A 20865-nucleotide genomic window follows, 5' to 3' on the forward strand; every position below is an offset into this window, starting at 1 on the left:
AAGAAGCAATAAATAAAACAATTAAAAATAAATAGAGGCAATAACAACAATAAAAACAATAAAAGCAATGAAAATAATAAAAGCAATAGGAGCAATAAAATACAATAAAATAAAGTAAAACAGAGTAAAAGTAAAAGAGTCACCACACTACTGGGTATTAAAAGCCATCCTAAATAAATATGTCTTCAGTCTAGATTTGAAAAGGCCCAGGTCAGAAATGAGACGCATTTCAACAGGGAGCTTATTCCAAAGCCTGGGAGCAGCAATGGAAAAGGCTTGATCACCCCAGTGTTTGTATTTTGACCTGGGCACTTCCAGCAAAAGTTGGTTTGACGATCTTAGCGCTCTACCAGGTTCCCGAACAGTTAAAAGCTCAGTTAAGTACACTGGGGCGAGACCATGAAGAGCTTTAAAAACAAACATCAAAATTTTAAAATCAATCCTGTACTGGACGGGAAGCCAGTGAAGGGATTTAAGAACAGGAGTGATGTGCTCTCGTCTGTTAGTGCTGGTTAAAAGACGGGCCGCAGCATTTTGCACCAGCTGGAGGCGACCAAGAGAAGCCTGGGAGACACCAACATAGAGAGCATTACAGTAATCCAGTCTAGAGCTTATAAGAGCATGGATGGCCATTTCAAGGTTGCGGTGACTTAAAAACATTTTAACTTTGGCCAGGAGACGAAGCTGGAAAAAACTAGTTCGGACAACACTGTTTATTTGTTTGTCGAATTTAAGGTCTGAGTCAAGAAACACTCCCAGATTTCTGACACAACAGATTTACTGTAAAAACCCTGTAAAAGTATGTTGTTTTTCTTTTTGAACTTTATATTTAGTGTTCAATTATTCAGATAACAGAATGTTCCCTGACATAGGACCTCTTAAAAATGATATATATATAAAAAAAAAATAAATAAATAATAATAAAAGTATGTTTTGAGGAGTGTTTTAAACGAAGACACCGGGTTCCTCAGGTAAGGAGCTCCACAGCTACAGGGCTCTAACAGAAGAATGCCCAATTTCCTTTTGTAATGAAGCGGGCCGTAGCAACAGTTAGGTGGGTCCTACCTGAGGAGTGCAGGCAGCAGCTAGGCTCATAGGGAGTAAGTAAATGTACAATGTATGTTGGAGAAAGGCCGTTACTTTTCTTTCTTTTTTTTTAAAAAAAAAGAAAGATTATTTTTGTGGGCTTTTGCCTTTAATGGATAGGACAGTGTGTGAAATGGGGAGACAGAGAGAGAGAGACAGCGGGGACTGACACGCAGCAAAGGGTCGCAGGCTGGACTTGAACCCGCGAATGCTGCAGCGAGGCGATGCCTCTGTACATGGGGCGCCGGCACTATCCACTACGCTACCGACGCCCCGGCCGTCACTTTTCTAACAAATGTTTTAAACTGGGCAATAAAGCTGAAAAATGTCAGTAAATAGGTTGTGTCAAAAGAAGTTGTTCCTGCACAGTGAAAAGATGCAACAGAAATAGATATGATACAGAATGATATATTCTACATACAAACTTTTTACCACAAAGAATATATTTGGACGTACTCTAACCCCTTTGTAATCACCAACCTTTTGATTAGCAACTGTAATTTAATTGCATATTTTTTCATACTAACTATTACAATTGCATTTATTTTGTAATTCAAAGGGTTTTCATGGTCATGAAATTCCTGGAAATAATACAAAATTATAAAAAAAATTTGGAATTAACATAATGTTTTGGAAAAGTTATTTTGGCTGTTGTTTAAAATGTGTTGATAAAAATCCCAAAACATATCTTAACATTACCTGAAATACGTTTCTTGTATTTTTAATTTGAAAAATAGAGTAGCACTCTATTGCCGTTGAAATGTTACTAGTAGGGCTGCCCCTGCCTAAGAATTTTTCTAGTCAACAAATAGTCGTCATTTAGGGCCCTTAGTTGACTAGTCGCCCGCATATTTAAGATATTAATTTAATAATTAAATTATATATTTTGGGCGGGGCCACACAATGGTTTGAGTTGAAGGTGTGAGAAAGAATAGTATCAGTAACATTGTTAACACTGTGCTACATTACAGAGAAATACAAAACCGTACTAATGAACCTTCATTAATATAGGCCTATATTTTATCTACAAGTGCACGTCACACACTGAGCGAGCCGCCTGTTAATGACGCTGTGGGCTAATGGGCATGTAGCTACTTCCATGTTTCAGATGATACGTCATGTTTGTAGTCGACCAATGAAGATGAGTTTACATATCACCTTGGGTTCGTCCTTCACCTTCTCAAAATGATCCCACACTTTGGATTTCCTGCCCGACATGTTATTAACTAGCCTGTGGAATAACCGCAGGTACCAGCCCTGGAAATTAACCTGACTCCTGTCTGACTGCTGAGCATGGACACTTCCTGTGTCTGTCCTTTCAAATTAAATTCCCATATGGTCCAGTCTTATAGGTTTTGATTTATTCTGAGAAGGCACAGCTCCTAAAAGTTTGTTTTGTTTTGTTTTGTTTTTCTGCGACTAAGCGACCAATGAAATCTTGCCGACTAATGACCTTTCTGGTCAACTAACATTTTGTCGACTATTAAGGGGCAGCCCTAGTTACTAGTATCACATGATATTGTAAAACTATGATTGGCATATGAAGATGAAGAAGAAGAAGATTTACTTTATTAATCCCTGAGGGGAAATTATATTTTTTCGCTCTGTTGTCATATACACACAGGCCTTAAATATACACACATGCACAAACAGGACCTATACATGCATTTAATGGAGAGATGTCAGAGTGAGAGTGCTGCCCATGGACAGGCACCCTGAGCAGTTGGGGGTTTGGTGCCTTACTCAAGGGCACCTCGGCAGTGCCCAGGAGGCGAACTGGCACCTCTCAAGGCTACCAGTCCACACTCAATATTTAGTCCAGACAGGCACCAAATATGTAAACCCTCTGATTCCCAAACCAGGTCCTTATGGACTGAGCTACTGCCGCTAGTTTGCAGTAGGAATGTCTGATGAGCGAGTGAGGTTAGTGAGCACTAGCAGTTTGATTATCCTCAAATGCTTGGGGGAGTGCGTGTTTAATAATGTATGGCCTTACTGGATTGTAGGTTTCACACCGAAACATTTTGACGTTAGTAACATGGAGGAATCGGCTTTGGTCAGCCATGATAAAGGGAAGAAGCATCAAGACAACCAAAAGGCTGCTCAACAGACTGCCAGCAAATGGCGCATATTTTATGTCTGCTGTAGTCAGGCCTGATAACGTTACTGCTTAGTGTCTACTGTATGTGTAGATTTATTCTATATTCCATGCTACATTTTCGTAACAATGCTTGTCTCAGGGCATAGCACGCTGGCTTCATCATTGCACCCTATGATCTCTATATAGGACGAGCTAAACTACTTTTATAGAGTCATGGAAATGGGGTAAAATTTAGTGGAAAAGTTATGGAGAGGTTTTGGAACTTCTTTGGTAAAAATGTGTGGGAACCTTAAATTTAATTACCTAACTCCATTACATGTAACTAATTACTCCCCCAACCCAATTTGTGCGTAAACTGCCATTGTTGGAACAAGCCATGCATTTATAAGCCATTTCTGTCGGTTTCATCATGTTTGCAATTTTCTCTCTTAAGCTGTGCAGACCAGCACAAACCATCAACAATCACATGACAACCTGTAAAATCAATAATATTGTACATTACAAGATGTTTTGTAACCAGATTCCTTTGCATCGATTCATTTTTATCAAACTAAAATCTTTTAAATGTTGCTGAAATCCAATTTGCATTGAACTGTGCCAGCAGAATATGCATCTGGAGCACGGTTGCTGTGGTTAAAAATACAGCAGAGCGATAGAGTGTTTTAGAAATGGCCCGTGTGCTACATTTTAACAGCCAGAGCCGACTTCTTCGCTTGTTGTTCCATTTGGCTCGTGAACGCAGCTCAAAGTGGCTCCTGATATATCAGCTGCATTAACTCAGCCCCTACCCTGACTACTTTCCACTAAAAACAACAAACATCACAGACAAGTCCTTTAAAACATTTTTGTGGTACATCGAAAAATGAAAATTTAATGACCTGAAAGAAACCAAAAATTCCCACTGCTGCCAGCATGGCATTGTGTGACAGCAGTGCTTGGAATTAACCTGCAAAACTGAGACGCAGCATCCCTTGAAAGGTTTGCCCAGAGATGTGTGCTGGCATCACAAGATTCAGTTATCTGTATGCAGTCGTGGTACAAAGCGTAGCAGATAAATTCACCACTTTCTGAAGGGAAATATTCTTTAGCCAGGACACAGGCTGCTCTGGACAAATCTGTGAAATGGGCCAGCATGGCATAATTTATAGGATGGTACCTTTTCTACAGTTAAACTCACTGTTTCAGCATAATTAATGACCACAGGTGTTTTTTTTCTCTCCGTGGCTCTTTTTAAGTGGTTTTCATAAATTAGTTAGTGCTTTGGATTAGTGATATGAAAGTGAATCAGCCATGTGAGTAAAGGCAGTGTGATTTGTGTATCTTGGCTGCGCTCTACTGGCGAGAAGATGAACTGATGGATGATATCTGCTGTCCATGGTGTCACACTCTGTACAGACAGTGTGGTGTGTGTGGTTTATCCAGAGACAGAGTAATGAAACATACACTTAGTTTCCAGTCCATTTGGTATACTTAACTAAAACTAATGCAGTCTGCCAGCCTTAATGATTATATGTAGTTATATATGGTTCAGTTCTTGTTGAAAATGTTTAAGAGATGTGTTGATTCAACCTCATGGTTAGTTTGGAGGCTGCAGGTTATATGAGTGGTGTTTCTAATATTTGGCACCCTTGTTGATATAGGGTGGGCAAAATATCAGTATAATGCAATACAGTTCAAAAGCACCACAAACTACTGCCTATGTGCTAGTCCTATGCCCATTGGACAGGTCTTGGCCAGGTTAGGACCTCATTATCATTACAACTGTTGGTATTATCATGTATCCATTGTATGGCTGCCCCCTAATAGTCAGCCAAACGTTAGTCGACCAGAAAGGTCATTAGTAGGATTTCATTGGACGCTTAGTCGCAGAAAAAAAAAAAAAAGTGAAACTCTATTAAGAGCTGCGCCTTGTCAAATTAAATCAAAACCTAGAACCTAGAAAATTGTATTGAATATAGATATTTTTTTAAGGTGTTGTATTGAAGTTAGAAATTCCAGTATCATGACAATTCTAGTGTGGATGTATGTGAGTGTGTATGTGTTATATATGTGTTTATGTTGTGTTTGTCCGGGGGTATCAGATAACCTGTCAGTTCAATGGTGTGTTTAGTGTAGCAGCCGGGGGGAGTTTTGGCCACAATACTTGATCCCCAGATATGTATGTTCCGTACATGTCATATGTTGTTATTGGTTGTATATATCACTTGTCTCATTTAAAACAAAACAAAACAAACAAATAAAAACCCACAGCCTGCAAAATGATCATAAAGTTTAAATAACATCTCTCTTTAACACTCCGAACAAACCTGAACATTATAGCTGTCATGGAAGTAGGATTTATCGCAGGGCTGTTTTATTAGACTACATTAGTTTCAGCGAGGTGTACCTGTCAGAGTGTGTAATATGTAAAGGATTTTGTAGAGTCTCTGAGAGACTGTAACATGTTGATGTTATTTCCTGCTTTGCTTACAAGCTAATGCTGAAAACAATATTCACAGTTATCAGCAGATAACTGTGATGTTTTTTCTAAAAACAGCTCTGTCAGAGAGGACGTAGCCTGAATGACATGATGCAAATATTTGACTATTTACATTTTCTTCATCATGTTGAGTGAAGGCAGCTTGCTTAGACTTTTCCTTCCTAAAGCCAGAAGCCCTGAAGGCTGTAAACACTGTTAGGACTTCTCTTCAGCTTTCAATCACGTCTGCTGCGAGACACCTTTTGGCATATTATTTTTATGTCTCTTTCCCTTTCTTCTTCCAGCTGTTTGATATATGCTCAGTGAATGAGAGCCTCGAGCCCAGAGACGGATAAAAAGAATGTGATGGACATGGACTTTTTCAGTTTTTGGTCTTATGTCAACCAACTACGAGAAATGTCAGAAATTCAATAAGAAATCAAAAGAGATCAAAGAAACCCTTCCTACTATTACATAATAAAATAATCAGATGCATTGTTTAATCTTTTAATGTAGTTCTCTCCCTGTTTAAGGCCATAATACCTTTTTTAAAATCCACAGTACTGTGAACAGGGGAACCTTCATGGACTGTCAGATTTTTCTGTTCCTAACTAATTACTGTTTTTAACTGAATTCCCATTATTAAGCTGTCTACTTTAATATCACATTCACATATCACATATTGTTGGGTTGACTATTGGTGGTTTCACATAGTATTTACACATTGAGATTTTTTATAAATAATCACCAGTAATGCGGTTATAATGACAAATAAATAGAACAGCTTGAACAGTTTGGTCCTGTTTTGAAGCCTCAAGTTCAGCATTTCGGCCATTGCCATCTTAGTTTATTCAGAGCCAGATGTGACCATATTTGGATGAGTGGTTGGACCTGTGGAGGAGCTAGGGGTGGATCTGACTCACAGATCCCTACCGGGATTTGATCCATTTGGTCTGATAACATTTTAAAAGTCTAGGAGAGCAGCACAATTAAATCCCTTTATCTCCATTCAAATTAGTGGAGTGTTAAACAGAAAGTTAGCTATTCGGCTGGCAAAAGTTAGCCACTTGGCTGAACTCGTCCATCGTAAGTCTCCAGTGCTCTCTTGGCTCCATAATATGGAAGATAGAGTGATTTTGGCTTCATGCGCCACTGTGCAACTTTCATAGGAACGAACGGGGCCCCGCCTCGAATGCTGCATCCAAGTCTCTTGATACATCCATGTTTTCGTTACTGTCAAATATATTATCACCGAAACTTGTGTATCGTTTTAAGAAAAAGTGTCAACACTCCCAATGTCATCGTGGAGAAAAACATTTCTTTGGCAGCACACACTAATGCAACTTGCCTTTCACAGACCTCCCTCACAACTCACATGCTAAAATACAAAATAGTATAATCATTTATGAGGAGTAATAAATGGCTCTAATTTGTTTTTTGCCGCAGAGAGTATCAAACAGACTTTACACAGACAAGCAGAACGAAAGCAACACAAACGTAACAAACCTCATCAGATATCCAGCAGCTGTGGTGCTTCCTCATACTAACAGTGTGGATGATAAGAGCTGATGGTTCACAGCTGTCATCAGTTTGTGTATCATGTAGCCTACATAATATTTTTTGCCAACACCTGATAGTATAATGACAGAGATATGATAATGCCATGCAATGTTTGGGTGTGATCAAGTGATACCGTTCAGCCTCAGTCACTTAACACCTCAATGACGATGGTAGATTGTCTCCCGTCATGGCCTTCTCATGAAGAATATTATCAACCACATGCTGTGTATGGAAGGAAATATCTGTCCACAAGACTCAGTCTTTAAAAAGAGCCCTGCGTAGAAACAAAAGTAGAGTAAATCTGTCTTCGTTGCTTCCACTCCAGTCACTAAGATAAACCTTTAGGTCCAAGGACTGCACAGTATTCTGATCTCACCAATGAGTGCAGCCCATGAGAAATCAGCTTTTCAAGGACAATCACTTTCATCCTTCTGAGGCCTTACAAGAACGCAACCTGGTGTTTTCATCAACAGTGCAACCCTCTCTGCTCCATTGCCAAAGGAGGCAGAAATAATGCAAGTATGTCCATCCCCACCAATTCGCCTCTTCACAGTCACGCTGTGTGTGATGAGAACCACTATTAACCAACCACAGGCTTGCCAGCGATGCTTAACCTTCAAGCTGGAGGACCTTGGCTATGTAGATTTGACTGCATTGCTGTCACATCCATCATCACGTGCAGGCAAACATGATGAGATTCAACAAAGTACACAGATCACCGAACGTCAAAATAGACAAATCAAAACATTCCTGTACTGAAAGAACAGATGGTTAAAGCATTATGACGACAAACACTACCTTGGTGATGATCAAAATAAAAGTGTGCAATCAACACTCTGTCCTTTAAAGCTGGTGCCAATAGAAGTATCTACATCTTTGTAAAATAAATCTAGAAATTTCTAATGCTCCAGTGTTTTATGTTGTAACATATCAGAATCTTTCCAAACTGAAATATAGATGTCCACTAAATTATCACTTAAAGAAATTCTTCACCTCCGAAATGACCATTTTTATTATTAGTTACTGAATTCACAAAGAATTGTTGTTGTTTTTTTTTTCCTTGCTTTCTCTTTAAATTGAAGTCATGGGGTCCATGTTTAACAACAGTTGAACTATTACCTAATAGCTCAACTATTACCTAATAGTTCAACTGTATAATGCACGATAAAATTGGTACATTATCAGTATCGGCAGATATTGGCTTTAAAATGAAATATCTGAATCGCACAACATGTTTTTTATTATTTTGCACACTAAAATTAGGTGGGGAAAAAATTTGGATATATCGACATCAGTATCAGTTATCAGCCAAATCAGTTGTTATTCATCGGCATATTGTATAACAGCAAATAATCCAGTATCATGCATTTCTAAAAACTATATAAAAACTTCCAATTACAAACTCTCACCCAACTCTTGTAGTATAATCCAAGTCTAATTTATCCAGTCATATGCTCAGAACTTCCAAAACAGGCATCCATTTCCTCCACGGGGAAATGAACTAAAAGTGAGATGTATCTATGCTCTATGCTCAAATACTATAATTAAAACTCGCTCTGATTTTCTATAGGAAGCCTCATTGTCCGTTGGTAGTAATGCACCACCGGAAACGGAAAGGGGGTTGTTTACCACAAGGTTGTAGTCATTGTAGTTTTTTAGCTCAGCGAAAGTGCCGGCTCAACAGTGTTGTGTGCGCTCCTGGAGGAAGGGAAGTTGATGACAACTCCTCTTCGGAGGAATTCTCCCGCAGTCGCTCACCGCACAAAACTAGCCTATTTTTACTCGCTTGTAAACAACCTGTGCAGTATGATGCCTTTAAACACAATGCCAACCTTCTTCTGCTTCTTTTCTGTGTCCCATTACATTGCAATGGTTTCCTGCTGGTTAGCGACACCCATGTAAAGGAGCATTATCGCCATCGAGTGGGCTGGAGTGTATAACGCTTCAGGGTCAAATGAACGATCAAGCGGAAGTTTACACACGGATGTGAGGCAGCTGAAAAAATAGTTCCACAATTGAGATGAATAGCGGATGTAAACCACAGTTTGCTACGATTTTTATGTCAGAACATCAACAAACACCACTGACCACTTGGTGAGTTTCATGGCTTTGAAAACGAACGTCTAGGGTGGTTTTAGGACAGGTTCACACATGGCCATAGGCAGCAGTGTTAAGCCAGGCAGGGTAAAGCCAAATTCTCTGAAAAGGAGCAATTTTGGCCTTAACCACTCTATTTCATCATAAACAACCCAGAAATGGGACTCAAAGTGCAAAATGCCGGACTTCTCCTTTAAAATGGGTGCTGTTGGTCTACCACTGCCCACATCAGTTTGGTAAGAATACTGTTTTTGTCAATGGAGTCTGGCTTTGAAAAGAGCATAGATACATTTCACTTTCAGTTTAGTTTTGAATATTAAGGCTGTAGCAAATGGGTTAGTATGTGTATGTGTTTGGAAAGTACTGGGCAAATGACTGGATAAATGAGATTTGAATTATGACTATGACTGCACTATACACGGTGTATTGCCTCATACTGAGTTGTGTGAGAGTTTGTAAATAGAATTTTCGATGTAGTTTTCCTGTTAAACATGGACGCCATTGAATTTAATTGTTGGCTCACCAGAAACATGAAAGAAAAACAGTTTTCTGTACAAAATCAACACAACGTAAGTTAAAATAAGTGGTCATTTGGGGGTTGAAGTATTCCTTTAAATCAATATAACAAGAAATAGAGTGTGACAATGTGTTGCCGGTGTTGCAGTTGACAGTTTTTGGTACCCTGTGAAAAGTAGTGAGGTTTGATGCTCAGACCAACATTAACAGACACAATCCTATACAGTACATTGAACAAAGCAACTAAATTGCTCTGTGTAGTTTCTATTTTTACCTCTATTCTTATTTTACTTTTCTATGTCACTTATTATGTTCTTGTTTAAGTTTTATATTTATCTGTATTTTTTCTGTCCTTATGCTGCTGCAAAACTTAATTTATCCTCTGGGGATCAATAAAGACCCGTCCTATCTAACCTTAAACTATAAATTCTCACTAAATAGAATTGAAAAACGAGAAGCCGCTGTTTCACAATAAATAAGTAAATAAACAAAAGTATAAATGAGTATGTTTAAGTATTTTTCCTCACTGTAAACTCATATCAAAGTTTTCACGTCACAGTCCTAAATATTCACACTGAAGTAGGGAATTTCAGAGATAAATTAAGAAAACTCTATCTTGTGGCCATTGTTTTCTGAGAAATCAAGTATTTTCCATCAGTTTGGTATAAATATGACTTTTCCCGTGAGCTTCAGCTGCATTTGCTTTAGTATGAAGCCAGTCGTAGGAGCAAATCAGATTTGCACCCTAGTTGCTGAATTTATCCAAAATGGACCCAAATCTGAAAGTGAATTGTTTTTACTGCTGCATTAATTATCATCTTTCTACGCAATGTAGTCTCTAGAACCTGCTTACAATTAGTGACTCACTCACACAACAGAAGTATACACTCAGTGGTTAGATGTTTCTTTTGTTCCTTTGTACTTATGATTCAACTGGAGGAGTTTCATGGCCCTTCAAGCTTTTAAAGTGCCTCAGCTGCCAGTCATGTAACAATGTCTACACAGGAAGTAATGTGAGTTTTACCTTGAGAATCCTGGACATCATAAATTACTCCTTCCACTTCTCAACTCCATTGTGGAAGTGTGAAACATACCAAAAATCAGCAGCTGAAAAGGAGAACATGGGAGAGAAAATGTATCTTGTGAAGACATTGCTAAACACTGAGGAAAATCTTACAATGCATTTACATCAGACAGTGCAAAAAGCTCTGATCAATGTAGTAATCCACAGCTGCAGAGTTTGAACGGGCTATTATGTCGTTTTTGCTTCTTCAATTTCCCATCGACTGTAATGATGGACGCAGCAGCTCTCCAAGCATAGATATTTATTTCTGTCTCTCTCTAATTATATTGATAGTATAAACTAAAAGTTTCCTTTTACCTCATGTTGTTCACTTGATTACAGCAGTAAATGCATAAACAAGTGTATAGTATACATTTAACTATGCATTGTATGTCATTTTATTCTTTGCTGGAAGTATATGTAAATTGGCTTCAGTAGACACACCCATTAGACTTGTAACTAACAAACAATTCCATCTACACACACACACACACACACACACACACAGACTATAACACCATGCATTCCCTAGCCCAGTAGTTCGCAAACTGTCTTTCATACCCCCCCTTGCGAAGCCGTAAAGTTCATGCCACCCAACACACAGTCTTTAATCAGTCATTAACAATAATTGGGAAAGCAACTAATGAAGTGAAATGAGGGTTAGCATGATAACATCAGCAAACTCTTGTTCATTTTCCCTACATATCTAATCATTGAACTTTGTTTAGCCTTTCAACAAAAACAGTCATTTCAGCTTATTAGTAACAGTTTGTTATTAGCTGTGAAGCTTCTGTGCTTTTTAATATTATAAAAAAAAATTAATATTTAATATAATATAAATAATATTAGCAGCGGTGGATGAGAAACTCGGACAGAGCAGATTGAATTATCACTTTTCTACATGTTTACATGTTGCTGAACAGCTGTATATGATAAAGTATTGACTTTTTCTTCGAGGAGGTTTTATTACACTCACAGTAACAGCCGTAGAAATGGCGCAGTAGCCAGGGTGCACAGACAGCAGGAGGAGCGGCTGCTGCAGCACGATAATAAATTACACCCAAATGTAAAAACAGATTAACGAGGTTTAAGCTTCACACATCCGTGGGAAAAAGCGTGTATTAAAGATCGATCTCGGATTTTGTGAATCGATATTGGGTCATTCAAATGAAGATCAATTTGAATCGGATGAATCGATTATTTTAACCCAGCCCTACTCTTGACTTTAGCTCTTTGTTTACTTTCCTCACTTCTGTTTTTCTTCTGTTGTGGGCTGAGTTGAACTGCCAATATAGTGACTTCATTCACTGACGTAGATGCTGATTCAATATACTGAATCAGCCAAGAAAAACGAAAAGCAGACGGGCTGAAAAGGGATAACAGTGCAGGACATAGCACTCCAACTAGTGGGACAAGCGCCCATCAGCAGCCCAACGCTGACCAACGGCTGACCATCAGCTTGGTGTGTCAGGGCCTTTACACTAACCTTAACCTAATTAAAATCAACTCTTAACCCTTAAGCAGGCCTTTGAAGAAGTGAGGACTGGTCAAAATGTCCTCACTTTACAACAGTGTCCTCACTCTGTCGGTAAAAAACGTGTAGGTCCTCACTAAGTAGCAAGTACCAGTACACACACACACAAGCATGCAGGCACACACTGAGATTAATGGAAAGCCAACTATTTTTTGATAGATTCAATTTGAAAGACGCAGCCAGTGGCTGAGCTTGATAAGAAGCAATGAAACAGCAGCTGAAATTAGGAATTGGCCAAACATCCTACGAATAGTCTGGAACCTAATGCAAGCTCTGTTTGTGTTATGTTCGCCCAACTGCAGTTTTTGTTGGCTCTACGGATGTGCGTGGACTTAATAGTTTATTACATGGGGTGGCAGGTGTGAGTAATGAATCGTACCTTGTTTCTTGCAGCTTAGATAAACTGCTGGATTCAGGCTTGTATACTGGAGAGATAACAGAGCTGTCAGGAGGCCCAGGAAGTGGCAAATCTCAGGTGAACATTTCCTACCTTCTCTCTCCATCACTGATAATTTCAACCTCATAAATTCCTCCTTTTTAGAATTCCCTCTCCTCGTTTAGAATAAGAAACTGTACTCTGGCTGAAATAATACTTTTTAGAGTTATCGTTTAGCTAACACAAATTAACCATGCTATCTTGATCTATTCCCTGTGTGCTTGTCATGGCTTCTAGGTGTGTTTCGGAGTCGCTGTGCACATTTCTTACCGGCTAAAACAGAGTGTAGTATTCATCGATACGACAGGGGGGCTGACTGCCAGCCGCTTGCTTCAAATGCTAAAAGCTGAAACAAGTAACTCAGAGGAGCAGGTAAGCTGACAGGGACTGAGTTTCAAAGTAATATTGCATGATGTGTAATATAAGATGATGTGAAAGAAACTGTCATTTTACAGATGGAAGCTCTCCAGAGGATCCATATCTACCGTTTGTTTAACGTCTTCTCTTTACTCGACTGTCTGTACAGCCTTCGCGGTGGCGGGCTTCAGCAGGTTTGTTTGCTGTTATATTAATGCTTAAAATATACCAACAGTCCTGTTTTACCCGGGGAACCTTTGAGAAAGACAGATGAAATTTTCAGCAGTCTAATTTTGTCACATTTTGTATTAGGTGTGTGTTGGCGGTGGCTCTGTGAAGGCAGTGATCGTGGACTCAGTGTCAGCTGTTATCTCTCCTCTACTGGGAGGCAAACAGAATGAAGGTGATATCTCTCTCTGCGAGTCCATCATAGTGCATCATACCTGAGGCTGTGTTTACACCTGAGCCTGTAAACTCCAAATGTCTGTAAAATAAAATCACAACAGGATTCCCACACATTCTGCAAGCATGACATCCAAGTTAGTTCCAGTCATTGGAGAGTGTGAAAATACCACAAACATTAGTGCAGTCATGTTAAACCTCAACCAGGTCATTTAGAGTGAAAAGTCAAATTTCTGATATCAGTTTTTAATGGAGCTGTTTTCATTAACCTTGGAGCTGCTTCAACTGGAGTCTGACCTCTCGAGAGTCAAAATAATTAAAGTTCTTAATCCAAGTGAACCTAATTCAACTTCATTGCTAACTATTGGTTTATAGAAAGCTCCAGAACAGCAATCTAATTAAGCAATCGCTCAATACAACATCCAAAGGGGGGGATCTAAAATAAACCTTCCATAAGCACCTGTGAACAGAAAGAACAAAAAGCTAAAATCTACCAAAAGTGAGTGTACAGAAATAGCAAATTCATAAAGGTTTTTGTTTAAAACTATGGACACTTTTAACAAAAATTACTGGTCTATGGAGACTCATTTATTCATGAATATAATCACACCTGAGCCTGAGCTTTGAGAAGTTTATTAGGAAAATACAGTTAATTTACCATCAAGCAGTTTCTTGTTCTCCACACCTGAGCAGCTCTGGTCAAATAGATAGTACACAAAAAAACCACATCATGATACAGGGATATTTTGAAGTAAAGTTCTGTAGAGGGGCCGAAAATACATTTTATTATTGCAGCCTATCAGGCTGTGCAGTGAAATAGGCCAAAAAAAAAAAAGGCTGAAAAACAACAAAAGAAGGTCTTTCAGTGTTAGTTATATCCAATTTACTGAGTTATAGTCCTATCCTTATTTACAAACATTTTTCTTTTTGAACATGTGCAGCCTGTTGTATAGATTTGTTTTCATATATTTTTGTTTAGTAACAACAAATGCTATACATGGGATATTTATCTTGTAATCTGCAGGGACAGATGAGTTCAGCACTGTTCATCAACTTATATGACATACTGTATGAATATGACAGCAGTGACAGTTGAACGTTTCCAAGGCAACGGGTAAAACTGTCTCGAGGGCTGTTCATCAGCAGCTTGCAGTGTCTGTCCTCACAGATTTCCCTGATGACAGTGAATATGTGGGAAACACTGCATATTCTCAGAATATTCACCTGGCTGCTTTTATGTCATTTAGAACATCTTGCCCATTTCATTTTCTAGAGAGCAATTTCAGACCTTGTCATTGATGACCTCACAAATTTTAGTTTAGTTTTAGCACTAATATTTTTGAGCAGTTGTAGACTGTAGGAATAACATGTATGAATTTAAAAAAAGACAGTAAAGACAAGAAGTAAGAACACCTAAATGAATAGAAAAAAAATCATCTAAAGACAAAACAAGAAGCAAAAGTGTGTAAATAAAGAGTTTCAGATTAAAAGCAAGTTATGTGTCTAGTTTTCAGCCCTTATTTAAATGAGTTAGCAGTTTTTTTTTATTGATGTGTCCACAGAGATACAGTACATTCTTACATAGAAACAGATCCCATTCAATCCAACATAACATTTCCAAATTTTTTGTTAAGTCACACCCACTGTATTTCCTTTTAAGAGTCCTCAGTCATTGAATATTGAAACTAAAGCCCCGTTTCCACCAAACACTTTCAGTATGGTACCTTTGGAACAACAGTAACCCTTCAGACATGGTACCTAGACCCTAGTGTTCCCACCGCACAGTACCCTTAAATGTGGGCGGGGTTGTTGTCACTCACTGCTCCGTCCAGCACTCACTGTATTTCCTCATCAGCGGTGGCACAGATGGAAGTCTGCACCTCGTTTATCGTCCACAGAACGAGGCTGCACACCAACATTTTCAGAACAAAATAGAACAGGCTGCAGTGAGAGTCTCTCTCCATGGGATATTTAAAGATAGTGGGTTTGTGCATTTAGGCCTTCTCAGGCAAACTCAGGGGTTTAGTGTTGCTGTAGCCCTCAGGAAGTGAGGATTAGAATATATGCAGTTCACATAACCCGGCTGAAGGTAATATATATAAACGCTTGAAGATCATTACGAAAAGTGTGTGTGTATGTGTACGTTCCACCTTAAAAGTTGCCGGCAGTCAGCCCAAGTTTTTTTTTTCTCCAACTCCAGCTTGGTGGAAATGGGGTTTTAAACTTCAGTAGCAAATGACAGTTCCTAAACAAATGAATTAGCAGTTTTACTAGCTATTAAATCCTGATTGGTTCACCTAAGTATGTGGTATCACCTTTTTCCACCTCAGCCCACTTTAAACCAGCAAGACCAGTAAAGACAAAAGCACTAATACAGAAATCTCTCATGTGAAATAACTCTAAAGACTTTGGCGGAAGATGTAGGACCCCATCGCTCACAGTAAAAATCTGATTGAGAAAAAAGATATTCATGGCCTTTAAGGGATCACCAAAGTAATTGCAATTCATCCTGTGGGGACCAGGAACCTCCACACTAAATCCCCCATCAGGCTGTCTAATACTTTCATTCTGGCCCAAAGTCGTGAACTGACTGTCATTGCCATCCTCTGAGCTCCGCTGTCAGCGTGGCTATAAACAAAATGAGCCAACCATAAGAATATTAAAGACAGTAAATGTCACAACAATGATATCTGTAGCTTTACTTACTACTGTTGAATTGCTTAGAAAATGCCATAAAAAAAGACATTGGGAGTATTCTGCACACGAACCAACCTCTCTACAACTTCCTTTGCCTCCAGGCATGTCCTTGATGATACAAGTGGCAGGAGTTCTTAAGACAATGGCAAAGGACTTCAATGTTGCTGCTTTGGTAAGGATGACACAGTCCTTGACGTGTGCTACTCTAAATGCATGATGCATTTCCAGTGTCAATCTAAACTCTCCGCCAACCCTTTCACACTTCCTCTTGTTATTGCTTTGAGACATGCCATGAAAACTAAACATTTTTTTTCCCACTTTTGTTTCGGGGAAGAAAAGAAAATCAAGATAAAAACAAAAGGCTACTAATTTCTGACAATTTAATATGTGCAACAAAAATCCATTTGTTAGTTCAGGTGTATGACTGGAGGTTATAATTATGTAAAGTATGAACTAATCACATTAAAACCAGCATGCACCAAAGTAAATCTGCCTTCATCTGAAATCATCAAGTTATTTGAAGTGAGATAAAGATGATTTGATAGGCTGTTTGATGGTCGCCTTTGATTAAAAGTGGGACAATCTGTCTGTCCCACTTATATATTTATTTTCCTCTTCTAAAGCTTGTACTATCTCTCACAAGCTAAACCAAGCCATGAAACAGAATGAAGAAATGCTGTGATAATCCCCAGATAGGTGAAAAAAACACAGCAAAAGATTAAACATGATGCTGTCTGGGCCTGCAGGTTACAAATCATGTGACGAGAAGTGGTAGCGGGGAGGTGCAGCCAGGCCTCGGTGTGTCGTGGAGTCACATCCCCAGAACCAGGATCCTGTTGGAGCGAGTAGAGAGGGCTGCAGCCGTCAGCCACTCCACTCTGCGCTCTGCAACGTTGATCAAGTCTTCCAGACAGGTACTACATTCAGCATTGACTTGCACATCATTCAGCTCAGTATTGATTCTGTCAAAGGGGCTTCGTTGAGAGGTAAATGTCAAAACGTCTAGGTAAAATGGAGACTTTAAAGTTATGTTTGCTCGTGTAAAACAGGTCTGGTTTGATAAAGAAGCTCTTTATTTCCATTTAAAAGCAGTTCCAGGCAAGATTTTTACAGGTATGGGAGTCTTATCATTCTAATTGACAAAGACATTCTGTGACAGACAACAGCCTCATTCTGCTGATTTAGATCCAGGGCAATCGGGCAGTTTCCCAAAAGCAGCTTTACAGTTGTGTATGGACAAATGTCCATCTACAAAAAGCAAAACTGTGAGTGAGCACTCCAGTTAAGTTAGTTCAGTTTGGCTCCACCACTATAAAACTTTAGAATCTGTAAGAGACTGAATGTCACTGTTTACAGTAACTGCTCAGTAGAACATCCCAACGTCACGTACATAAAAGAAAATGGCGCAAAGCAAATGCTGCCTCAACTGGTTAATTTTGGTCACCTAAAAAATAACCATTAAAGTGTAAGCTAGGGCTGGGCAATATAACGACTATGTACGATATACCGATATATTTTCAAGCAAGGTATACATTTAGACACCACCATTCATATCAGGCATGTAACTGCAAAGCAGTAATTCTAGTTGTAGGTGGTTCTTTTCAGGTGGCTAAAATATGTTTTGCTGTGGCCCCTGTCCACAGCATTACATCGCTTAGCTTCTGTGCAGGTAGATTTAGTTTATCAAAGATGCTAACAAAGCAACGCAGTACATAAAGAGGCACAGCATAAACATCAGATAGGTCAAACCACCATGTGTAACTTGGATATATAAAGGTTGCATTTACGACTGAAAATGGAATAAACAAGTTTGTTGATTGCACGTCTCCTTGGAAGTGACTGTTGTTGTTTGCGGGACACTGTGGTAATTTTAGGATTTCTTTTAGATGAAGTTCATATTTTCACAGAGTTGGAGACAAAGGCAAACCTGCAGCAGAACAGACAGTAGGAGCTTTTGCCTATAGCAAATACATTATTGTACTTTCAGTGAATATTAATGATAACGGGATGAAATTGATATTATTGCTGGAAACGCTTCTATAGTCTGTTAGTTTTTCCTCCTCTCATAAATAACTGTCCACAAAGGCATCAATTATACATGTTCTGTTCTGGAGTTACAAAAGAGGTCCGTCAGACGAAACAAAGAAGCACTTTGACAAAGCACATTCACAATGAACATAGCCAAAATGAATGTTTTATATTGCAGCAGAGTTTTTTTTTTTTTTTTTTTTTAACTAGTAAATCAACACTGTCATCTGCTCTACTTCTTAGCCTTGTCACATCAAAGAAGACTTTGACTTGCAGTGGTGGAGTCGCTCCGCAGAAGGATCCTCAGGAAAGAGAAAACTGGATGAGACTGATTCCTGACGAGAGCCAACTATAATCCTATGACCAAAGGTGCGTGAATGTTTCTGCGTCGAATTTGCAAGAAAATGTGTCTTTGAAGTTTTCTCTTTTTCTCCCCTGTGGTTCTAGAAAGCACTGTGCAAGTACCTGAATGATTGCTAAACTTCATCCCAATTAAAAACACCATTTAGTTGGTTACATCACAACACAGGAAATATACTCCATCTAGATGCTCTTTTAATCTACTGCTTCAGCAAGGCCTTTTTTGTGGGCATAGATTATACACTACTTTGACTTATAGACATCTTTGCTTCTCATGGCAAAGTAAAGATTTCGGCTGGAGATTTGTTTTTACCTGTTAAAAGGGAGGAATACAGAGGCAGAAAAAATCCTTCCTTGTGTGCTTCTTTCAGGCCTTTCAGTGGAAGCAGGCCGGGTTCATGTGCAGTCTGCCACCCCAGAGCTCCAATGCATTCAAACATTTAATTAAAGCACCTCATAGCCCAAAGCATCTTGGGGATAAAAAGGCAAATCTGAATTATCCTCGAAAGCCATTCAGATGCAGGGGGCTGCAGCAAAAAACCTTTCTGCATCTCACTGGATTGTGCAGAGTCTCATGATTTGGGATGAAAGCAAGATGTATATAGTTTAGGAGGAGTAAGCCTTCCTAAAACAATGAATATCTCTCATACCGGGATGTCCACTGGGTTTAAAAATGTAATAAAAGTTGATCAGTCTATTTAGCAACAATTAAAATATTAAAGACATTTAAATGCCATTTTCCAAGATATTAACTTTTAACTGTTTTTATCATATTTTGGACATCATACTATACTATAACGTTTTCATCATATTTTGGACGACATACTATACTATGACTTTTTTTTATCATATTTTGGACATCATACTATACTATGACTTTTTTATGACATTTTGGACGACATACTATACTGTGACTTTTTTATCACATTTTGGATGACATACTATACTATGACTTTTTTATCACATTTTGGACGACATACATACTATGACTTTTTTTTTATCACATTTTGGACGATGACTTTTTTTATCATATTTTGGACGACATACTATACTGTGACTTTTTTATCACATTTTGGACGACATACTATACTATGACTTTTTTTAATCATATTTTGGACGATGACTTTTTTTATCATAGTTTGGACGTCATACTATACTATGACTTTTTTATGACATTTTGGACGACATACTATACTATGACTTGTTGATGACGTTTTGGATGACATACTGTATACTATGACTTTTTTTTTATCATATTTTGGACGACATACTATACTATGACTTTTCTATCATCTTTTGGACGGCATACTATACTTTTTTATCATATTTTGGACAACATACTTTACTATGGCTTTTTTATGTCATAGTATAGTATGTCTGAATATAAAAACGTCATAGTATAGTATGTCCTCCAAATCATCAAAAAAAGGTCCTAGTTTAGTAGGTCGTCCAAAATATGATGAAAATGTCATACTATACTATGTCGTCCAGAAAAATGATAAAAAAGTCATAGTATAGTATGTCGTCCAAATCTTCATAAAAAGTCATAGTATAGTATGTCCTCCAAAACTTCGTAAAAAGTCATAGTATAGTATGTTGTCGACAATATCATAAAAAAGTCATAGTATAGTATGTCATCCAAATTATGATAAAAAAGTAATACTATAGTATGTTGTCGACAATATGATGAAAAAGTCATAGTATAGTATGTCGTCCAAATTATGATAAAAAAGTCATAGTATAGTATGATGTCCAAAATGTGATAAAAAAAAGTCATAGTACAGTATGTCGTCCAAAATATGATAAAAAAGTCAAAGTATAGTATGACGTCCAAAATATGATAAAGAAGTCAAAGTATAGTATGACGTCCAAAATATGATAAAAAAGTCAAAGTATAGTATGACGTCCAAAATGTCATAAAAAAGTCAAAGTACAGTATGTCGTCCAAAATATGATAAAAAAAAAGTCAAAGTACAGTATGTCGTCCAAAATATGATAAAAAAAAGTCAAAGTACAGTATGATGTCCAAAATATGATGAAAAAGTCAAAGTACAGTATGCCGTCCAAAATATGATAAAAAAGTCATAGTATACTATAACGTCCAAAATATGATAAAAAAGTCAAAGTACAGTATGTCGTCCAAAATATGATAAAAAAGTCAAAGTACAGT

The 20865-nt window shown here is 38.2% G+C and overlaps 1 protein-coding gene across 1 annotated transcript in view; it reads left to right on the forward strand.

Moving 5' to 3' along the window:
* The window catches only part of rad51d (RAD51 paralog D), a 35283-nt gene extending 16578 nt beyond the window's left edge, over nt 1-18705 (forward strand). Inside the window, exons 4-10 of the mRNA XM_050034546.1 lie at nt 12809-12890; nt 13089-13223; nt 13307-13402; nt 13521-13611; nt 16409-16479; nt 17054-17221; nt 18579-18705. Coding sequence (XP_049890503.1) covers nt 12809-12890; nt 13089-13223; nt 13307-13402; nt 13521-13611; nt 16409-16479; nt 17054-17221; nt 18579-18674 — 739 coding nt within the window. The 3' untranslated portion in view covers nt 18675-18705. The remainder of the gene's footprint in view (nt 1-12808; nt 12891-13088; nt 13224-13306; nt 13403-13520; nt 13612-16408; nt 16480-17053; nt 17222-18578) is intronic.
* Nucleotides 18706-20865: the final 2160 nt, after the last annotated feature.

This window comes from Epinephelus moara, chromosome 3, assembly GCF_006386435.1.
Source record: "Epinephelus moara isolate mb chromosome 3, YSFRI_EMoa_1.0, whole genome shotgun sequence".
NCBI lineage: Eukaryota > Metazoa > Chordata > Actinopteri > Perciformes > Serranidae > Epinephelus > Epinephelus moara.